Consider the following 23,904-nt stretch of genomic DNA (forward strand, 5'->3'; position numbering starts at 1 on the left):
TATCGAAAACGAGATACGTGATGTATTATAATTTATAACATATATTAATGTTCAGACACAATAACTACTGCAGGTTAAAACACCTATGTAAAAACGCAGAAATCGATTGAATCACATAAATAATTTATATAAATATACTGAAGTAAGAATCTCGAACAAGTCTGCAAAAACTGAAACTTGCTTGTTATTTGATTTAGTGTCTACTATACGTATTTATCAATGTAAATATTAAAATTCCGTACCTACATACTACTCATATTGTACGAATAATGAGTAGATACGGCTCACCCTAAAATTATCATATTCCTACTGCAATAGCCAACAGTTGTTTTTAGTCGACAAACGCCTCTGCAAACCTATATCTATAGGTACAGCTATACCGGTGCCATAATATTAACCTATTATGGGCCAAAGTAATTTTTTTTCAAAACAGACCGAAACAAATTTTTATTTGTGCAGTTATAATATTATAAACACGCTGTTTATGCGTAAATATTATAGTGGCTTTGCTCATACATTAATCACCCACGATAAACGCTTATTTAAGCAGGGCTCGAGAGTTACAGCACTATAAAACATCTAAATATGAGTTATAATAATATGCTTAAAATAAAACCGTAAAATGCACACTATAATGCACCATAAAAACAGAAAAGTTACAAAATATATTTATAATTTGCTGTCTTAATCCATATTATTATTACGGGTAATGGCTAGTCTTGAAAACAAACATATGTGTGGGGCTTCAGATTTGAAAAGATCAACAAGACTTGGAACATTGTTAAAAGTTTTTTAACGCTAGATATAACTTTATCAACGGACTTTTATATTGCCTTCTAACTTTTACCATCTTATGAAGACCATTTATAATATTGATCTTTTTCATGTATTGTCCTTTAACAGCTGTAACCGATTTTATCGTGTGAGGCGCTGCATCAGTTAAAGAAGTTATATTTGAAAAAAAACATCAATATCATTTTAGCAGACGGAAATCACATAAAAATAAATGGAAATAATTTATACATGTGTACATTTACAAGTTATAACTGCAAAGCAGCCGCACAACTGTTCATAACGAAATTGTTGAGGCATGATCGATCATAAAAAAACGAGCACCAATGAATATTTCCCAATTTAGCAAAAACATCAAAATTATCACAAAAATAGAAAAAAAATGCACAAAATCTTGAAATATGAAAAAGAGATCTTCAAATGTTTGTTTTGGAAATCTTTTCATTATGAAATTAATTTGTCACGTACTGTGTTGTAATTTCAAGTTCCAGAAAAAAATGCGCAAGTGCTATAATCATCGAGCCCTGCAGTTAAGTTAAAATTATTGTCGTTCGACCAAAAAGCACAAATAATCGTCACCTTCATATTATATTATCAGCTGCGGCGCTGGGGTGTTGAACGAAAGCGACAATCATCGCGGTCACATTTTGCACGTTGTCATCTTTCGCCGCCGTTCTGGCGCGCAGCACATCATCCCAGGCACTATATTATATGTATATATACATATACACGTATGACACTTATATGCGCTTATGTACATTATATAAATATAAATTATTTACATGCGTGTGGACGTTGCGCTGGAAGAATATAAAACGGGACTTTGCAGCCGGTGGGGTGCGGCTGATTGAAATAAGACGTGCGTGCGGGAATACGACATTATGGAACGATACTACGGAAAAGAACGCGTTGTATTATATAATAAAATATTAAATTAATAACGGCCCAGCGGACCGGAAGAACCGCCGTCGCCGCCGGTGGTGGTGTCAATTCTCCGGCGTTTTGGCGTCGCGCGAGATTATGTCACAACGTATATAACACTGCTGTGAGCCGCGAATAATATACACTTCACGCACTGAACCTACCCGGTCCGTCGGTTTTCCGCAATGTGCCCGGCAAAACGTTTCGTGGCAAATTGTTCACGCGTGCCGTGTCATCAATAATAGCCATGTAATAATACCGACTGTATAGTATTGTTATTGTCTATTGGTGCTTCTGGTGGTACCTTCCATGACACCGCAAACGTCGATGAGCTCCATGTTTACGGGCACCGTATATTATAACAACAATTATAATAAAATAATATATACAACTATAATTGTAAATATTTTTGATGTTGGAATATGTCACGCGTGTCCGAACTGCTGGTAGTTCGGCGAGCAAATGAAATAAATACGAGTATTAGTTTGCATGCACATAAAAATGTATATTGTATAGACACCGTGTTAAGGCAATAATAGAGAGATAACTCATAAATATAATTTGAATGTGTATTGGTTTATGTTATCGGTGTGCATTTTATCGTTCGACGATTATTAAATAATATATTATATTGGTAGATTAATGCCGGGTTGCATGAAAAAATTATTAATTTAACGGATCAAAAAAATTATTGGACCAATCACGGGCCGCTAAACCATGTTTAAGGGATCATTAGCTCACTATTGTTTCGTTAAATGTTTAGAGATTGTTCATGCAACCTGACATGAGTATATATTGGTGTATGCGCATTGCATGAGGTTATTTTTATCGATAAACTCTCGGAACAATTCTTATTGAACATCTTCGGACAAAAAGGATGGGATGCAGGTAGCTGGAAACCCGCGGGCCGACATGAGCCCGTGCCGTGCAGCACAATACGTATTGGAGATGAATAATTATAATCGTTAATTACTCCACTAAAACGCAACTTTTTTGAAATCGTTTCTTATTGAACGGTGAAAATTTGAGAAGAACCCCAATTCCAAATTTCAAGTTGGTACGTTGCGTAGTTTTTGAGTTACAGCGATCAGTGACTAAATGGTATTTGGATTTTATATGTATAGATTATTTTTTAATTGTTTTTTATTTTTGATTATCTTTGGGTGTCTCATAGACAATTTTTATCATTTAAACGCACCAGGAGTTCCCGTTCTTTTATATCTGGACCTCTCAGCATAAATAATACATTTTGTATAAATAGGTACGTTAGACGTTACTGAGATTGCAATGAAAGAATTAATGCGTTTGGACACGTCCATTACATATATAATAATAATATATAGGTTTACTGATTTTGTTATTTTCAAACAAAAATAAATTGAGCAACATGGAAGTGGACTCAATACCCACCTCTATTCCATTATCTATTAGTTTGACAGTGATGTACCTTGCAGTTATTAACTGTATCAAATATCCGGATTGATTTATGTCTCCCTTAACAGATATAAACGCGTATTGTGTGGTATTACATACTATTTTACTAGCATCGATTTCGTTAACAGTTTAACACTAGAATTTCGTATCATATACGATTGCTGAAGTACGGAAACATAAAAGTTTATCGGTTTGCAGAATTGTGAAATATATATATATATATAGGTACGTTAAGTATTACGACTTTCTTATGCATAGAGATATAAAAATATCAAACTCTAAAAGTTGCAACGCATTGAGTGTCTGGAAAATGTTGAAAATATATTCAAATAACATGATTTTCTCTATATTTGAGTAAAATAAAAACTTAGATATGATTCTGTGAATATATTTTTATTTATATGTGTTGTTACTATTCCTATGTAATAACCATAGATATATCTCTATGAATAAGAATTTTTTAAACATTCTGTCTGAAAATATCATGAGTACGTACAGCCTTATAATAAAATAGATACCTATATAAATACCGACTAAAATTATTTAAATTATGATTTTTTCTTCGGTTTATCACTCTTGTACAAGATAAATGAACTAAGTATTAATATTATTAAATGGAAATCCTTTAAAAACTCTAAAATGTCCAATACGGTTCATACAATATTTACTAAATGGAATATGCCTACAGACAAAAAAAACCAAACATATTAATTATTACTCCTAATTCAGTTCTACACCGTATTAAACCTACGATCCTGGTGGTATCATAGACATTAGTAATAACATAAAATAAAATACGATAGCCGGAAAGGCGCAAAATGCAAACCTACATTCGAAATAAAATCAATACAAATAACTGTGTCTAAAATCTCCTCGGGGAAAACTATTAAGAATTAACGAGTTTAAGTATTTAGCGGTTTTGAGATAAATCGAAAGCTTCCACCGTGTGCATGAGTCCGGTGTTTTTACACACAATATATGTAGTATAAATAATATAATATATTATAGTGTATATCCTATGTATATATATATATATTATATAGGTATACCTAATGCAATATTTAATTTAATTTTGAAAAATTCACGTCAATCATCCGGCTCGCCGGTGTTTATTATCTACCTAGTGTACATACGGGTTTATTATATATATTACGTGCGTGTTCACCAAATATAAATAAAAAGAGCAGCTTCTGCAAATTAAATCGTTGCTAGTGTATGGGAGTATTATAGTAGACATGTTCCCGGTGTGAATATTAAAATTTTTTAAATGTATTGCCTCATATATTTACGCCAGTACACCGTAAACATACTGCACATGAGTATTTTATACATAATATAATATTAATAATGTAGTACTATAGGTATTATATTGTACGGCGCATATACCTATAATATATTATAATATAGAATATTGAATATATTATACATTATATAATATTATACGCAGTAGTGAAGGTAAAATGCAGACTCGCGATTGTTTCCCGAGCACTGACCGTCTAGGTAGTTCTTCCCTTGAGGATTTACAAGAGTGTTTTTAGTGAACAAACCGGATGAAAGAACGAAGGCAACCGATTGGCCACGTCACGATTACTTTCCGCAGCAGAAAATAATATATATATATATTTACTTTTGCCCATCGTCGCGTGAAAACAACTGTGACCGGACAGAAGATTTGTTTACGCATTTTATTACATTGGGTTTCGTTTGTTTTTGGCAAATTGAAAATACAAAAAACTCGAGTCCCTCGGGCATTGAACAGATGTTGATCCCTATAATATTACGTACGTCACCATACACCATCACCCACGGCGACAATGACCTAATTTCAAGTTCCCAAAAAAGTAATTGAAAACTTACATAAATAGTCTATTATAATAGACTAAACAATATTACCATATTTTAAAATTGTATGAAAAATTATGCTTTAATGCCGTTAAAAAACCACGATATCAGTCTTATATATTATATTTATATGAATACGCTTCGGTTACTTTGATAACTTAAATGTACCTCTCTTAAACTTTAGGCTTTGCGCCAATTTATAGAGGTATAGAAACAATTATACATCTGTCACAAATCCTTGGTAAAATTATTCTTCATTTTCCGAAACTTGTAGTTGCCAAAATCAAAATTGGATTCAGACTTAATGCTCTCTTCGGCCCAGTGCCAATTAAATTTATCCCAAAAAGAGAACACAGTTTTTGTATCACCGAAAAATTTCTAGGTGAGTAGTATAGGTACAGTCACTATAGTTTTAAAAATAATATGTTTAATTGAGCGTCTGGTAAAAATTATGTCTTGATTCAATTCAATTAAAATATTAGGTAGGTGTATTATAATAATATTATGTACAGATATAGGTATGTAATATCCAGTGCCGAATTAACTATTAAGCCCTATATAATACAGGCAGCACTCGGGGATGTTGAAAAAAAAATTTTTTTCAAAAAATGTCCTATTATTTTATGTATATATTACTAGCTGAACATCCCGGCTTCGCTTGTGTGCAGTTTTTTTTGTGACAAATTCTTTATAGACTATAGTATATACGGATAGCCGATAGTTGTGTATCTTGGTTTAAGTGTCCTTCAGTAAATTAGTTCATGGACAAATCAATGTCAGCTAGTGTACCTAGCTTCAATTATTTAAACCTATAGGTGGGAACCGCAAGTCATGGATTGGATTTAGGCGATTTAACACTTGATATATCTTCTTCTTCTTCTTCCGTGAAAACGGCCTTCAAGACAGATTTGTCTCCATGTTTTCCTATCTAAAGCTAACTCCTTCCAATCCATCCCTGCCCCCGGGTCTCACTTTCTCTATGCCTTCTTTGATCCTATCTTCCCAGCGTAACCTCGGCCTTCCAAGTAGTCGTTTTCCTTTCGGTGCATTCTCTTGTACTATTTTTATCAAAAAGCACTTGGTATATTAACATGGTTAAAACTACTTACTCTCAGAACTTTCCTGGTATATAAAAAACAATCTCTAAGATTTTCATCAAATTCAATTCAGTAGTTTTTGAGTATCTACAGTGCTACACACATAATATATTTGGTTTTAAGATATAGTTTCTTTGTTTAAGCCCGTAGCGCGACGATTTGATGCATGTTTGTTTCTGACCTGCCCGAGTAACCTACAATGGAAATCATGTTTAAAATAATTTCAATTTCCACCTTGAATCTCAATATCTTAACACCTCTTTAAAATACGAATATCGGAAAACCTTTCTTATTGCACATCTAGATTATTACACGAACCATTATTCCAAATTTCATGTTCATTCGTTTTGTAATTTTTGAGATGTAGCAATGAACTAGGGAGTCAGTGTTATTTGGCTTATATCATGTATACACATGCATATATAAACATTTTCTCAATAAGGTGTAAAAATAATTGTGTTATCCATCATCAATATTTATATTTTCAAAACAGAGGCCATTGAATAAAAAAAGTTTAAAGAGTATTTCATGTATAAAGACATAAGACATAGAAATTCAATTTTTACTACATATTATATAATAATATTATGTTGTTATTAACTTTGAAAGTATTGATTTAAATTCATTGTGATGTACGTCTTATATTTAATAATAATTTTTTTTAGAGTTTATATAATGTTTTTGTGTTATTGTTGGCTATTTGTTGCCATGCGAAATATTAATAAAAATTATTTTCAAAATCAATTTATTTATAATTAAGTGAATTCATAAGGAAAATTTTAATATGTGTTGAGGCCCCCAGGGAAAAAAGTGCCTGCAGACTCAAAATGTCTTATTCCGTCACTGCATATATTGTATTATAGTAATCATACTATAATTATTATCATATGGGGTATTATAGTTTATGGTTATAGCATACGATAAACATTTAAAGCAAAAAGTCAATTAGCTGTAATTTATCGTATAATTATAACTTAGATTACGTCAGAATTCTCGTTATAAATACATAATATTTTTAAATTTTAGGCTAAACCAATTGTAAAATTTGAATTAACTCGGGTACTTACTCACTTAATATTAGTGATAGCTTAATTTATACAGATGTAAACCAATCAAAATATTAAAAATGTAATTAAAATAAACAGAAAAACTGCATCTACTTATAATTTATAATCAATAATAAGCAAATATTGCTAGTGACTATTAGTGTATATTAATTTTAAGCGAGTTATTTGCTTACATTTTGAAATTTGGGAGGTATTGTTGAGATTATTAAGTATGAAACATACTGCAGACTGCAGGACTCCAGACACTTTGCATATATTTATAAAAATATTGAGTAGGTCTTTATCTACAATGTAAACTTTTAGTCTGATAAATATTTTTAGAGTCCATTTGGAAGCAGGGCTAATAATGCTCTTATAATCTTAATAATAATAAATATCTCTTGTGTTTTATTGATTAAAAAATAAAATATAGATACATCATACTATTATATTATGGCTGAAAAGGTTCAACTACTTAAATACTTAACCTAATACTTAAGATCATACAATATAATGCAAAAAACATATAATTTTCTTCTACTTATAGACAATAACGTGTAATATAGGACGAATATAACTAAAACTAAAGATCACAATAAAATTATTAAATAATTATATGGCATAGCCATATAATAGGTAGGTAGGTATACTGTACTATATACAATTTACTCATCTTTAAAAACGTATTTTTCGTCGTACTCATATTATGTATTTTAAACTATACTGTCGTAACTTCTATCATTATGTGTCACCACTTTAAGGATTTTATCAGCGTATATTATACCACATAATTTATTGAGAGCTTTCATAGCCTGCTGCCCATAATATGTATTATGTAACTATAATTTTAATATAAAATGCATAGACCCGTTTAGAAATGTTTAATATATGGTATAACAATTCCCATCCCTAATCAGGAAGATATGTCATTATTATAGGTACCTAACAGTGTTTATACATAGGATATACTATATATATATACTATTATATATTTGATAATTCGTAAACACTTGCTACTATACTGTCTTTTGTTCGGGTGCGATTGATAATGCGAAATCGGATGATTTAGCAGGTTTACATCAGGGTTGAATGAGTTTTGAAATAGTAAAAAACAAGCCCCGTCGTATATATTAACAATACAACTACAATGGTGTGACAACGGCGGGGGACAGGGATATTTTATTATTATAAATCTATTGACACTCGTCTAAACAATGGAAAAACACCATGTTAAACACTGTTGGATGATACGTTCGGTGATGATGACACACCAAAAAGAGACACTACATCAGTGCATTGCACAATATATATTATAAACATACACACGCAAACCCCATGTTATTTATTTATATTCAATTAACTTCAGGCGGGATTTCGATCGCGGGTAACCCTCATACGGTTCATAGAAACGGTGGTATGGCAAGAGAGAAAGAGAGAGAGAGAGACAGAGAGACACGGTCAATTAATCGCGCCGAAAAACCCGGCAAAGGTCTACACGGTACATTGGCCACCAGACGTAAAGTTGCAGGCGAAACACATCTGTTGAGTTATACGATGTACACCGCGACCGAGTCAGAGGAAATAATATCAAATATGGCGAGTCCGTTTGGAATACTCTTCACATATGCTGCAGTCGTCATTACTCGTTACTCGTTATGCTTTGAATCAAGTCTGTTCTCGAAATGGCATATCAAAACGGACCATTCTCTAAAAGAGTAACATAGGAACCACGATTTATTTTTAGTGAACGTCGCAGTACACTCGTCACTCGTGCTCTATTAGGCACAGTCACAAAACGAGAAATCGTTTTCCAATTTAAAAAGATAATGGTGGTATTCAAAGTTTCGTATATTTGAGGATAATTACATAAATGATATAATACGGGACGATACATTTGCCTACATACAATTATTTGGAAAAATCTTGTATAGGTACCTACCTAAATTAACTGCATTACACAAATCATTAAGTACCTACTTATGTATACTAGCAGCAGTAAACTAAAAATTAATTGTATATCTATAGGCGTTTTTCAAGTTACAGCGTATATTTCATATTTGATGTACCTATGTAAGATTAATATTATTATAGTATGATAAGTAAGATTGTCGTTTAACACTTTTTGTCTAAAATAAAAAAAGCGCTTTCGGTAAAATATACATTTTATGTTAAAATTTCATTGAATTTCTCGTTTAACAAATAAATATTTATTGAACTATATTCACATCGCCGTATATTAATGATTATTGAGAAAAAAATGAAGTAGTTTTATTTGAAACTATATCATAAAAACTCAGGTAAAAATAAATTATAGTAGGTACCTATCTATATTAAGATTTAAATTATAAATTGGTGTTTACTTTTGAAATTTAGCAGATTTATTCTGAAACATTTAAATGAGACAATAATTCCACGTTTAAACGTAATTTATTAATTCATAGACAATAAAAATTAAATATAAGCAACCACTAACGACAAATATTAAAAAAATAATGCTGTACAACTATAAAATAGAATTTATTAGTTTTATACGATACAGACCTATGGAATAGTATAACATTTAAAAACTAGGAATGATCAATAAGTCATTTAGTACATTTAGTTTAAGTCATTGGGTATTTTATATAGGTAGCATATCTAACGATTTAAAATACTTGGTTTAAATTAAATGTATAAGCAATTTTACTTTAGCAGCTTAAATAAAATAACCTTGCATGTTTGCATGTTAGGGAAAATTAAATTTAATATATAATTAAGAATATTAAACTCTGATATTATAAGGAAATCGAATGAAAAAGTTACATCAACATTACAACTTTACAGTTGGCATACGCGCCGTATAATATGTACCTAAATATCGCCATAATTATTAAACAAATGTTCTACATATAGAATAAATGAAAATAATCATGTGAGAAGGATGCAGGTTAAGAGGGTTGGAAATTTAAAAAAAAAGTAAAAAGAGAAGTAAATAGATGCGTCGCTGTCGGCCTCTTGCACGTGACTTTTAAATAAAAGGCCGATGCCGCCTCTATCAACGAATCAAAGGTCCTGCATGTGCGCGTGTTTAAACGGAACCGAACTTTATTGGATTTAAGAGGTGGAAAGTAAACATCACGTTTACATTTATACACACACACACACACACACACACACATATATATATATAAAGTCTAACTACTGTGTATATATATATAGTGCAAGCAGTAGGTTTTTGTGATGCAAGGCCGAACAACACTAAGAGTATATAGAGTATTGTGTGGTGGTGTATACACAAGATTCAGAGGGGGGGGGGGGAAATGGAAAAACAAAAAAAAAGGGGAAAAACGAGAGAAAAACAAGTCTCTAGTAGTTGGACATACACTCTCTTTGCACAACAGTAGCAGCAACAGCAGTCATAAGTATACACAAGACCCACGGACTTTTGAGCGAAGTTTATCCGCCAAGGGGTTTTGCGCTGTTTGTTTAGGACAAAAAAGATAACCTTTTAAAAACGGACCGAATACTAGCAGCAGCGCTCCCGTTGATTAACAGTGGGTGAAAAGTGGGGTGGTTGTTGGTGGTGGGTGGTGATATATATAGGCGGACTTTTACTGACGCTGTTCTACCATAAGCAATATATTATACATACATAATACATGTGAATATATGTGAGTATGTATGTATGTGTAATGTTTATATGTAGGTATACTATACGAATGTTCTGAAGCCACTCAACTTTATATATCTAGGTATTGTGTTCGTATAACATATAAATACTTCAAATAAGCCTCGAGGGTCACAAATGGGGACAAGTTTAAGGAATTTTGATACTCAATAATAACCTATACATAAATAAGTAAATGGATTTCGGTTTAAGACCATAAAATGTCTTCTCTATTACCGGAATGCCATAACGCCTAATAATTGTATGTATATATAATATTATATATATTATATATATATATATATATGTAGGATATAGACGATATAGTAATAGGTATAGTAATTTATTATATTAATTTATTAGTATTGTATTTTTTTTTTTTTTAAGCAATACGAATCCTATGTGGCCATAACAGTTTGATACTAAAAATTAGTTGTAAGCAGTAACCATTATAAGGCCATGTCGTATAGTGTGCTTATATACCTGCCATATTTCCAAACCCCTGTAATACATTATAGACTCACAGGTGGACAGCTGATTATTGTAGAACTAAACAAAGTTATTTTTACAGGTGTGGTTTCAAAATCGCCGGGCAAAATTCCGAAAACAGGAAAGGCTAGCCCAGCAAAAATCGTCGCAATCCAGCAGCAGTAGTACGGTAGACGCGACAAGCATAAAAACTGAGCCGAAACAATGCGGTCAATCGAAAGATGGCAAGCCTGGCACACCGTCCACGCCGGGCAGCATATCTTCAAACAACGGTTCAACCGACATGAAAACGGTCAATGGAACAGGTAAAATTTAAAAACAGATAATATTTTTAGCCTACCTATTATACGTACATATCGCGAATTCCGCCTATAAACTATAGGTAGGAATATAGAAGAAAAACGTCAGCTATGTATTGAGATAAAAATATGCACAAAAATATATTGATTATTCATACTTGAAAACACGAACAAAATGTATGATATATTTTTTAGTTATTACGGGGATGAAAGGACATGGAAATGCCAATTGTCTGAAAAGTATAATATGTATCTGTTAGTTCATAATATGTAGAGGCTAACTTTTTTAAAAACATTTTATAAAATAATGTGAGACATCACATAATTTTTTACTTTACGAAGGTACCATCGAGTATCGATACTTCGATGGTCGACAGGACATTTTAGATCAGGTCTCCAACTAGCCTACGTAAGGCTCGTTGACCCGGAGCAAACACCGTAGCCCGTAGGTATGTAGCACACTCGACTTGCATCGTTCCGTAATGAAAATATATAATATATACTATTGCATTGAGTGTACCTATCACATCGTATTGCGATTTCCAGTTAATAGATTCGAAGCAAAACTTTTGAAACTGACTAGAAGTCGATTTAATACACGATGTTAATACGACGTGTTCTATTATTATAGTCTTATATTATATAATAGGTACCTGTCACGATGATCTGGCATGTAATATATTGATATATATATAATTAAACTGTTCAATGTACAACCGAGCAAGTTAAATGTGCAAGCCATTCACTCCCATCAGTCTGCTCCCAACATATAAACGAAATTCATCCTGCCGAAGAGTTCTTAAAAAAACAAACAAAACGAAGTAATAGTGCGTGTTGCGGGTTTTAATAATAAAATAACATAATATTAACGTGTGATGATAATACCTATCGAGTAATAAACTCAAGTGTTTCAGTGTTTGAAACAAGTACAACATAATATATGCTTACTAACCACAATATTATACATATACAATATACATTTGTGCCATATACTATTGGACCCACATTAAACCTTCCTTTAATGGAATTGTTGGGTACCAACTGATTTTTCTGTTGCAAAGAAGTTTCTGTTAGAGCAATACTAAAATGTAAGGAATAGGTATAGTTTATACGAGACGGTTGTTATGTGCCGTTGTTAGGAAGCCCATTATGAGGGGTTTCACATATGGTTTTGGGATTTCGGTAAGACATTTTTCTTGAACTATGTAATATATATTTTAATACAGGCGTTTTTATATATGTATTTAAAATCAAAAGCGTGTAGTCAGGCGGTAAATATACGGCATTTTTCAATAGGCTACTGGTTGCTCGTGGACGGGATTCAGCTGCAATGTATATTATATATATAAGTAGGAATAAACTATAAAGCGATATTTGGGGTAGAGGATGGGACGCAGCAACAGGGTTATGACAAATGGACACGGTCGTGGCAGAAGATCGAAAACGTACAGAATGATGTTTATAATATATCATTATTCTACGATATTTTCGCGGTATCGCCGTAGCAGTAGTCAGACGGGGGGACGATAGGACCGCGAAAGCGAATAGAGTGGAAAAAAATCGTTTCTCGAGGGTTCGGGTCTGACTACTCCGGCGCAGATGACTGATTATTTTCGTGGGACCGACGGGATAAATCTGAAAAGTAGTATATAAAGACGTCGGAGGCGCGAGAAGCGAGCGCGTCGGCGACGGGGCAGTGGTGTGGGGTGGTAGGCAATAGCGGGACGAGAGACGGCGTGGTATATAAATCCAAAAAAGAAAGGCGAGCCGATCACATTCATACATATATATATATACGAGTCAAGTTTGCGCCGACCGACCTCGCCGGGGCCTCCACCCGTCCAGACATCTCCTCTCGCGAACCCCCGGAGGCCACACCCACTCACGAATCTTACACACACACCCACACGTTTATACATTACACAGTGCGGCTGCTGCTACTGCTGCGGCAAAATTCGCCCTCTGCCGCCTATGCCCACCCGGCCAGAGCGTCGCGTTCGCATTAAAACGAACGATCGGCCGTGGCGCGCGTGCAGTGTCGGAGAGACGCGTACTACAGCGCAGTGACGTTTAATCTAGAAAATTGCTGTTGGTTACGTCGTTCGTTTCCATTAGTGTCAGACGACCCGTAGGACACATATGTACTGTACACACATACATATATATATATGTGTGTGTGTGTACACGGGCGGTACGCTCGAGACAGCGAGTGAGAGAGATGATGCTGCAGATCGTTCGGTGAAGAGGAGCGCAGACGATAATTTGTTCTGGTCGGCGGGTGGGTGGGCTACAGGTCGGCGGCGGGTGAATAAGAAAGAAAAATTGTTACGAAAACGGAACGAAGGGGGTTGGGGATCAAAAACTGTGTGTGTGTGTGTGTGTGTGTGTGTGTGTGTGTGTGTGTGTGTGTGTGTGTGTGTGTGTGTGCGTATTTGGCCGGTGCCGCGGCGGCGGTCGTCGATGATCCACTTTGACAGCGAACAACAATCCGGCGGCTGTGTAACGGCGACGATTAAAAGTTAACTAAGATAATAGATTTTTCTCCCCGAACATCATGGACGGCTGCGATTAATCCTATACACCACCCCTCACAAGCCAAACGTTTTAAATCACGCGCGCGCGCCCCGTAGAATGGTTCCATATATTTTATCGTCGCCGGCCGAATGAGGCGAACGCGCGGGCGAGGTGCACTGTAACTGCAGCCGTGCCTATAAGTGAGCGTTGATAAATCACTGCGTTACATTAGAACTTAGACCGACCACGACAACCGACGAACGGGTTTGCAAAAGTTTTTGTCAGACAAACAAAATGTGAAACAAGTAAGTGCCAATGCAGTGTAATATGTATCAGTGACGGGCAGTGTCGGTCTGACTCATGTTTGAGCCCTTGGCCCAGTAAAATTTTCAATTGTTTCCATACAAACTTAAAAAAAATTAAACTTCCTTTTAATGCATTGCGATAAAATTATTTTATTTTTGATTAAAAATAATTGGCTATGGGCTCCACCAATTTTCAGATAACTGATGTGTCGGACCGACATCGGTGGCGAATATACGAGGCCCTTCTCGGGCCGATTTATTTTACATAATTCTAATAATCTAATATTCTATAATTGTTTACATGTGGTTCCAATATTATTATAGCGCGGACATGATGATGTTTGCGAAAATAAAATTCACACAATACAAATCATCTATAAAGTCATAAATATAATATATAATATTAAGTACCTATAGGTCTCATTATAAAAATATTTTTTGAAAATCATCTCCCCTCCCTTGAACAATACCTGGTCCGCTTCTGGTACATATATTACTATAATTTATAATATTATATAGTATTTCCGAAAGACTAGAACACTATGATATATTTAAGCAAGGAATCCTCCAGAAACTACAGTAATAATATATTTTTAAGTACTTGATACATAATTCTCGCCAACGACTGCAGTCGACCAAGAGCGTTGTATTAATACATTATGAAAGACAATATTGTATGATTATATTAAAATAATGATTGGTACAACATTAACAAAAAGTTTCGTATAAATGTTGGTGTTGTAGAGTGTAGATTTTAGGGTAAAGCTATGTACTAGTCATTTAATTTAGTTAAAAACGTACAGTTTTGTAGATTTATTCTGAAACACGTGCCTACATACTATAAAATTAGCTGGAACATGTTCACAAGTGTTTGATATGAATTTTTTTACAAAATACTAAAATATGCCAAAATGCACTATAACTAAAATGTTTGAAAAAAGACACTAAAAATGTAATTAATATAACTATAAATTATCCATTGACTATGAATGAAGCACAATAATGTAGTAACTGAAAAAATATAAAAATAATTTACTTATAGGGTTGTACTCGATTTATCAGTATTTTATATTGATATTGTCATATTGCTTTTGGTGGACGAAATACTTAATTATTTGTATGATCGTCTAACACGACTACACGAGTGTATGATACGATGATAATACCACGGTATTATTATTTATTTAAACGATATTCAGCTGTCACTTGTCAGTTGCATCCGTCTAGATATATATTACGGTGAACTACTCAAGAAAACATCTTGGACGAGAATATTACTTATCTAAGAGTCAAAACCCCGATAAAACATAAAATGTAACCTTTGACCTCTCTACAAATAATATTCAATAACTTCTATGCTGATCGAAATTAAAACTGGTCAAACCAAATCGAATATAATCTAAGAGCACTGGAACGTGCGCCAAGCTAAGTTCACAAGCAGCATGCCGTGTATCTTGACATGAACAGATTCGCCTGGTTTTTCTCACTCTAATATCACTGCTACCCAGCTGTTTTGGCGTTTAAAGAGCCTAGGAATGAACAAAGACAACGGCCACGATACGGAAGTCAACAAAAAGTAATGAAATCCTCTTATTCATAAACATAAAACCATTGAAAAAAAGGCCAAGTTAAGGCCAGGTCACCTAACAAGAAAAGCCAGTTAATCAATGTCTTTGTAAAAGTAGCCAAATTTGTTAGAAAAAACATTGACAACAATAATAAGGTAATTGACATATTTTTAGATGTACAGAAAGCTTTTGATTGTGTTTATCATTAACTATTAATCACTAAATTAGAGCACCCAGGTATTCGCGGTATACCAAATTTTTTGCTTAAAACATTCATAGGTAGTAGAACTCAAAGGGTTAAACTTAATGATCAATATAGTAAAAACCTTGAAGTATCATGCGATTTATAGCAAGGCACAGTTTTATATAGGTCCTTAATTATTCATTATTTATAAATGATCTCTTAAAAATTCAAATTAATTTAAATACTAAAATCTTAAGATTTGCTGATCACACTGCTATACTATTATCCGAACGAACTACAGATGCTTTGTATCGTGAAGCAAATAAAATAATAAACAATATAAATGTTTGGTTTTGAAAGAATAAACTAAAAGTAAACCTATTCAAATCTAAATATATTTGTTTTTATCCACATAAGTGTAGTATTTTAAATGAAAATAATTTAATAGTCCATTCATTAAAATGTATTTCAGTTTTCGAATAACACATGTGGCCCACAGTGCATTAAACTTGAATCTGTGAGGGAATTAAAATACCTTGGTTTAGTCATTGACTATAAGCTCAAATGGGATAGCCATATAAATTATTTAAATAATACTTTATGTAAATTCTTCTTCGTGTTTAAAGAAGTTAATATATTTAATAACGCATAAAAAAATAATTATTTATTTATCCTCAGTACAATCTATTTTTACATATGGTATTTCAATTTGAGGAACTTTCAATTATCATCTATCTACATTAATAGTAACTATAAACTGCGTAATTAAATATTTACTTAATTTATCAATTCAAACAAGTACCACTTTAATTTACAAGGACCTAAAAGTCAATGATTTTTGGTACATATTTAATTTTAATACTTAAGTTGAACATTTTGAAATAAACATTTAGTAACATGCTCAGATTATGATCATAGCACAAGATACGAACAAAATATAAATACTTGTTTACCTAGATATAATAAGGCTTTTGGTCAAATGAGTGTTTTATATAATGGTTTTAAATTATGCCAAATGTTAAATATTAATATAAATCATTTCTGCAATCTGAATTTATTCAAAAGATATGTCAAGTAGTCTTGATTTATCTAGCTTATAATTAATACTCGTAATCTTATATAAGTAGGTACATATTTTACTCTTATTCTTTACTTATTTTTTATTTGACATCTATTTAAAAAATTTAAGAAAAAAATGTATTTTATGTAATGTTGTATCGATAAGAACTGCTCTCAAAGCACAAGCTTTGCTTATAGGGGGGCACTAAAATTTAATTTATATTAATTTTTCCATATATTGCATCACCTGTTTATTTTACAAAAATATATTATTATTATTATTTCATTGTGGCCTGCAAGTCTTACTTTAGCCAATAACCCCACTTCACCCCTACGTTGATGAACAACAATAATGCTCTTTTATTTTTATTGCATAACACTTACGACAGTTTCATAGCAACCTAACGAGTGTCGAGTCTCGAGTGGGCAATAAATAGGAGAGAACTCAAATATAAACTAATATTAAAAAATTCAAAACCCTCTCCTGAAAAAGTCATAATATCAAAATAAGGATATTAAATAATTATTAACACTAGGTTTTAAAACTATATAAAAACTATTATTTGATAATCGTAATTCGTATACTTACATAATTCGATGATGCGTGTCATTATAATGACTAATTGTTGCGTCCTAATATAATGAAGAATCGGGAGGACGACAACAACAACTATTTTGTTCATTTTCTAAGACTGACTGACGGGAAAATATTGTGGTGTACAATAAATAAAATTATTATTTATTACAATAGGGACGGCAGAGTTTATAAACCACTGTGGGTCGGTTGCGTTCGCACAGGCAGACCGCCGAGGCCGCGTAGGTTCATAACCTCACTGGATTATCTCCCTGAATAATATAACATGACCGTGGTCAGGGACCACTTTTGTATAACCGCGACCACAAATGCTTGTATTATCAAATAAATATTTGCGAATAATATACAAAACCAAAATAGTATATTAATATTTTAATAATATTCGTCATACCAATATGAAGAAACTCTAAAGTTGCATTTACGGATTTACAAACCGTATTTTTATAGGCTTGCACAGGATTTTGCGCCTGGTGCATTAATTGGTTCCTATAATGAGTGTATAACCCGCCCAATTAATCTTGACACCCGGAAACAGTTAAGATTGAAATAAAAACTTAACCCACGGTGGTTGTAGCACAAACGAAAGCCCTGTTTGGATCCAAAATTCAGAGGTGATGATACCAGGGAAATGCACACTATACTATTTAGGATGTACATGACAAATTCTTATGACAAAAGAGACTGATTAAGATTTCAGATGTTTATAAAACCATCTGTAAAATTATTATAATCTAACACCTAACTATTGTTTTAATGATCACATAGTTTGACCGTTCGACGGAGTATAGTAGTATATCCTTTTTATACCTATCCACATCATCCATACATCGTATTAAGAGTTGTTTTCTCTGTAATTTAAAGCATCGAGGAAGAATGAATCTATTCATTTATTTATTTAACATACTATATAATAATAGCAATAAAAGCAATACATAAACACGTTATTCTTTGTGTATTTTATAAAAACCGTGAAATATATTTCACACATTACGTACGTGGTAAAAAAAAAATCGTCGTATAATGTTTTAATCGGTATAAAAAGTCAGTGCATAAAATACATATATTGTATATATTTTTTTATAAAAGCACGTTAATCAATATTAAAAATTCAAAAAGTTTTATTGGCTTGTTATAACGTGAAACATTGTAATTTTATGTTTTATAAATTGTGCGCTTGCACGATTTTAATCGGGTGGCTATATAGCTTGTATAGCTACCGTTTGCATAATGCATATTGTATATACAACATGAGTGGAGCCAACCTTTTTGCGAGGCTAACATTTTTTTTTTAAATACATAATATACTGTATGTTATGTACATAGGTACATGTGTAATGTGTATAAGTTATCATCTATATTCTATATATTATATAGTTATATGTTACGCCTACATTGCAGTATTCATTTTATGTATGATTTGAAGTTTTTTTACTATATTTAATAACTCATTTTATGTAAATAATATATTCACGTATACGTAAACATGACAAGGGCTAAATTTTAATCATTTTATGATACCTTTGAAAAAAAAAATATTAGTTATTATGAATAAAAATATTTTGCGCAATTAATTGTTAAAAAACTTTAATGCATAAATAAACTTTAAGTATTCATAACTTTTTTTTTATCAAAGAATGCACTTTTCAATTTATTTCACTAATTATGTGTTGGTAGTATATTTAGGAAAAATAGTTACTCCGAACGCAACCAAAACCATATTATACTATTATAATAATAATTAATGATATAAACTAAACAGAACAATTTACAAGTAATTTGTAGCATGGCACTCTTGATTTCGGTATAATTAAATTGAACAACGCCTTAAATTACAGTGTATTATGTATGTCATAAATAATATAGTGTTCAAAATATTTATTACTTCATTATAGTAAAGCATTTTACCGAAACAGAAGTTTCTATTGCCAAAGGACACTCTATAAGTAAAGTAAAAGTAAATCTTAAGAATTTGAAATTATGGTCTTTATAAGTAGGTATACTTAAAAATTCCAAAATTCAGAAATTCAATAAATTTGCACTAAACCTATATTGCAAGTATTATTTTTAAAAGCTTTTACAGTAAGATTCATATAATTGTTTACTATTATTATTATGATTATTATATAATATAAACGAAGGTTTTAACTTTTTAACTAAACTAGTCAGTTATTAATAAATGGCAACATTGCAACAGAATCGTATTCATATTGTACTCATGTCATTCTTAGGATAATTTTGACAGTCTATAGTTTTTTTAAAAAGAACGTTACCGTGTACCCAAAAAATTAGAACTTACATAATAGTGCTTCACCGATAGTTAAATACGATGATACAATACCTATGAATTATAATATGTATTGCACGTTGCACAACTGAGCTTTGCAGGCGTTAGTGGCTTAGTTTTCATCATGCTGAAGAAGGTTTATTATTTTCTTTATTTGAAATACACAATCTGTATTGTACTGTAAGCTTAGGCAAATTCCACCTGTATTTTTATTACCTCAAAAAAAAAATATGAGTTCCACTGGTACGTTTTTTACGTGAAAAAAATATTAATTCCGCTAGTTATATAGCGAAAACGGGACGTACAATTTGATAGATGTTTGTACATTGCAATACACAAACCTATTATTTAGTTATTAACATTTTTAAGTAAACATTCTATGTTTCTATAGCACGTTTTTGTTTTTCGTTTTGCAGCGATAAAAATGTCTGAGCAGTCGGAAGGAGTGAACAACAACAAATGGCTGTTGGGCCAGGGCCAGAATTACACGCAGCTCCACCACCAGCTTCAACAACAGTGCGGTGGAGGCAGTGGCGGCGGTGGCGGTGGTGGCGGTGGCGGTAGTGGAGGCGGCGGAAATGGTTCACCAGGCAACAATTCGCCAGCTCACAAGATGAACGGCGGTGGCGGTGGCACACACAATCACAATCACCACCATCACCACCACTCGCCGACGTCGCATCACCAACAGTTCGCCCACCACCCATTCAGCTTGTTGGGCGCCGCTGGACCCGCCGGCTACCTGCTCGGTTCCGACTCGCTCAAGGTCACCGGTGGCGGTGCGGGCGGCGGACCAACAGGATCCAATCACGTCTTGTTCTGAACTGCGCTGTATTGAACCGCGGGCAAACTTGGTTACTACAATAATAATATTAGGTATAATATTATTAAATCATAATAATAACAAAATACACGAGCAATAGTACACTGAAATATCAGAACAATAGCGGCCACAATACCTGCCTACATATGCACTTGCACTATTATCAACAGTTGCATTTCACCATTTTGTACATAATAATATTATTATAATTAATATGATATACGAAAATCATTTATATATTGTATGCAGTGTTCTTAATAGATACTATAAGCAAAGTATTGTCTTACGCGTTGTGAGGATAAACCACGAAGTTTATATTATTGTATACTTTAATTTTAATTTTTTAATTTATATTTTTTTCCTCTCATCGAATAAGTATGATAATGTTTCAAGTACGTATTAATGGTATAATATGAGGTTTGGTATAGGTAATTATATATCTATATAAAATATAATAATAATATGATAGCAGGAAAGGGTACAATATCGAAAACCGTTATAAGTTCTGTAGTGTTATATAGTTATAAGTTCATGTTATAAATAATTGTATCCCTCTCCGTGTGGGATGACTTAATGGATCTAGAGGGGGGGGGGTCTAGAACATCCCCATATATTTCAGATTATCTAATGTGTTTCCAAAGAGAGGTTTTCGTCTGTTTTGGCCGAAATCGCACTCTTAATAACTCGATACCATTATTATACTACTATTGTATAAAATATTGTGTGATTGCATATTTTCACCACGTGTTTATATTTATTATAGTTTATTTGTAGCCCGACTGTTTTCGGTCGGTATTGTTCAGCGCGACAACCATTTATACTATGTGCGTGTCTATATATTATAGATATATAGGTATGATATATTATATATTGTATAGACACGGGGCGGGTACGTAATGGCCAACCCCAAAAAGTATATATAAACACGCCCCTCGAATTTCCTGTTACATATAAGTATAGGAGAAAAAGAGGCACATCAAAGTGCACTTTGATGGTCGATAATACGCCACCCGCGTCTAGTGTATCTTTTTGTGGGGTTAATCGTTCGAGTGTATATACATATTATGTAACTGCTGTAACCGCCCCTCCCCCTAGACCGTCTTTTGCAGTGTCACATTAAGCGAGGGAGTTTCCTCCAGGTCAGAGAAAAAGGCAGTGGCCCCGAGTATCAAATTGTTTGGAGGCACCGACATATGTTCAAGTATATTTTTTTAACAATATACGTCTTATAAAAATTACTAGATAACCGGAATTCAATGAAAAAAAAAATGTTTTAATTTAAAGTTTTTACTTGATTCGCTTGCGTTTGGGAAGAGAGTATGAGTAAATTAATGATAACGAATGGAAACCACCGTCAAATTGCCACTTGGTTGAAAAAGTCTCTTGTCCGATCAAGCAGTACCAATACGAACAGCTTTTTTTATTGATCTTTAAAAAACAAATGTTATTAGTATTAAAAAACTTTACAATAATAGTAATAGCCTTACAATGTCTTAAATTGATTATATAATCAAACTTAAATTATTTTTTTAACGTTATTAAATTGGATTTTATAAGTCGGTGTCTCTTAAAAAGTTGGTCATAATATTTGTAGTGTTTTCTGTGTTTGGACCTAATGTTGAGTCAATGTTGGAAGAGATGTCGTGTTTCTGAGGTCATTGATACATCATATTACAGGTAGTTAGAGTAATATGTTTCACTGTTAGGTTAACATCACAGATTTAACACTAGGGTGGTTCCTCCTTCATTGGAAACGTGTATATTATCCTTGTACGACCCATCCGGAGATGGTTAATAACCTACGATTTTATTTATTTTCTGTTTGAACTGTCACATTAAAAAACGCGAAAAAACATGATCGCACACGTTAAATACATCTTAAAGCACCACTGATGCGTTTAACCACTGTAGTAGTATAGCAGTAGTATAGTAGTAATAGTGTTGCCAAGACGAGAGTGGCGAGAGTGTAGGTATCGTTGGATATTTTTGGAATTCTTCTTTTTCTTATTTTTTCCTCATCTTTTTATTAATACTCAATATCATACGGGTACAACGAACCGTGTCGTCATATTATTTTTATTAATATTACTTTTACGATGTGATAGGATTAGGAAACGTCTAAAAATAGTAAGTACGTACAAAATAGCCATGGTATAAACTACGCGATAAAGGTGTCCACACAGATCATTTTTTGCGGTATAGCTACTGTGGTGTGTGACGTTTTTCGTATTAATTATCAGTGGTCATGTTGAATGATGTAGATTTTTGTAGGCCCTGATCGTTTTTGCGATACACATCTGCTACGGCAATGTTGGTCGATAAAGTCTTGGTTCAGGCCCGGATTATTAGGCATAAGTAGGTATTATAATATTATAGGCTACAGCATACAGAATCGCAATTGACCGTGGATTTACCATCCACAATGTTTGTTTATTTATATTAAATACTATTTTTTTCTATCCAAAATCCAAACTATAAAAAAAATTCTTATGATTAAGTTACAAGGTACTATGAAGCAATTATCGGTTAGAACTTAGAGTGTATCCGTACCTGAAATCGTCTAGTCGTCGTACTTCAGTCATTACCACAGTGAGTGTAATATATATAACACACTTTACAAGTTAATTCATAAAATAAATCCCATACTCCCAAGTAATTTTTTTTTATTATCATTGTCTTACTATTTTTACACATAGGTACAATATGTATTATGTATGTATAATTAATTAAAAATATTATTTTACTCTATTTTCAAGTTTGATAACTGGGTTTATGTATATTGATTAAAATTTGTAAAATATTTGGACAAAAAAAATGTACGAACACAAATTAAACGTTAAAAAAATATTTTTACAAAGTTTTACTGTAAAATATGAGGACACCAAATTGTTCACAGTCTACGACCACCGCAGGTCTTAATTCGAGCCTAAGCTCTTCGTATTGAATGGAACAACGTCACATTACCGCAGACATATATTATTATTTATTATTATTATTATTTATTAT

At 32.7% G+C, this 23,904-nt stretch overlaps 1 protein-coding gene across 1 annotated transcript in view; it reads left to right on the forward strand.

The window, feature by feature from the left end:
* LOC111034322 (paired mesoderm homeobox protein 2A-like) overlaps positions 1-23,270 on the forward strand; it is a 45,186-nt gene extending 21,916 nt beyond the window's left edge. Inside the window, exons 3-4 of the mRNA XM_022315475.1 lie at positions 11,350-11,572; positions 20,492-23,270. Of these exons, the coding sequence (XP_022171167.1) occupies positions 11,350-11,572; positions 20,492-20,898 (630 nt within the window). The 3' untranslated portion in view covers positions 20,899-23,270. The remainder of the gene's footprint in view (positions 1-11,349; positions 11,573-20,491) is intronic.
* The last annotated feature ends 634 nt before the right edge of the window (positions 23,271-23,904 follow it).

Source organism: Myzus persicae, unplaced genomic scaffold (genome assembly GCF_001856785.1).
Source record: "Myzus persicae strain clone G006 unplaced genomic scaffold, MPER_G0061.0, whole genome shotgun sequence".
Taxonomy (NCBI): Eukaryota; Metazoa; Arthropoda; class Insecta; order Hemiptera; family Aphididae; genus Myzus; species Myzus persicae.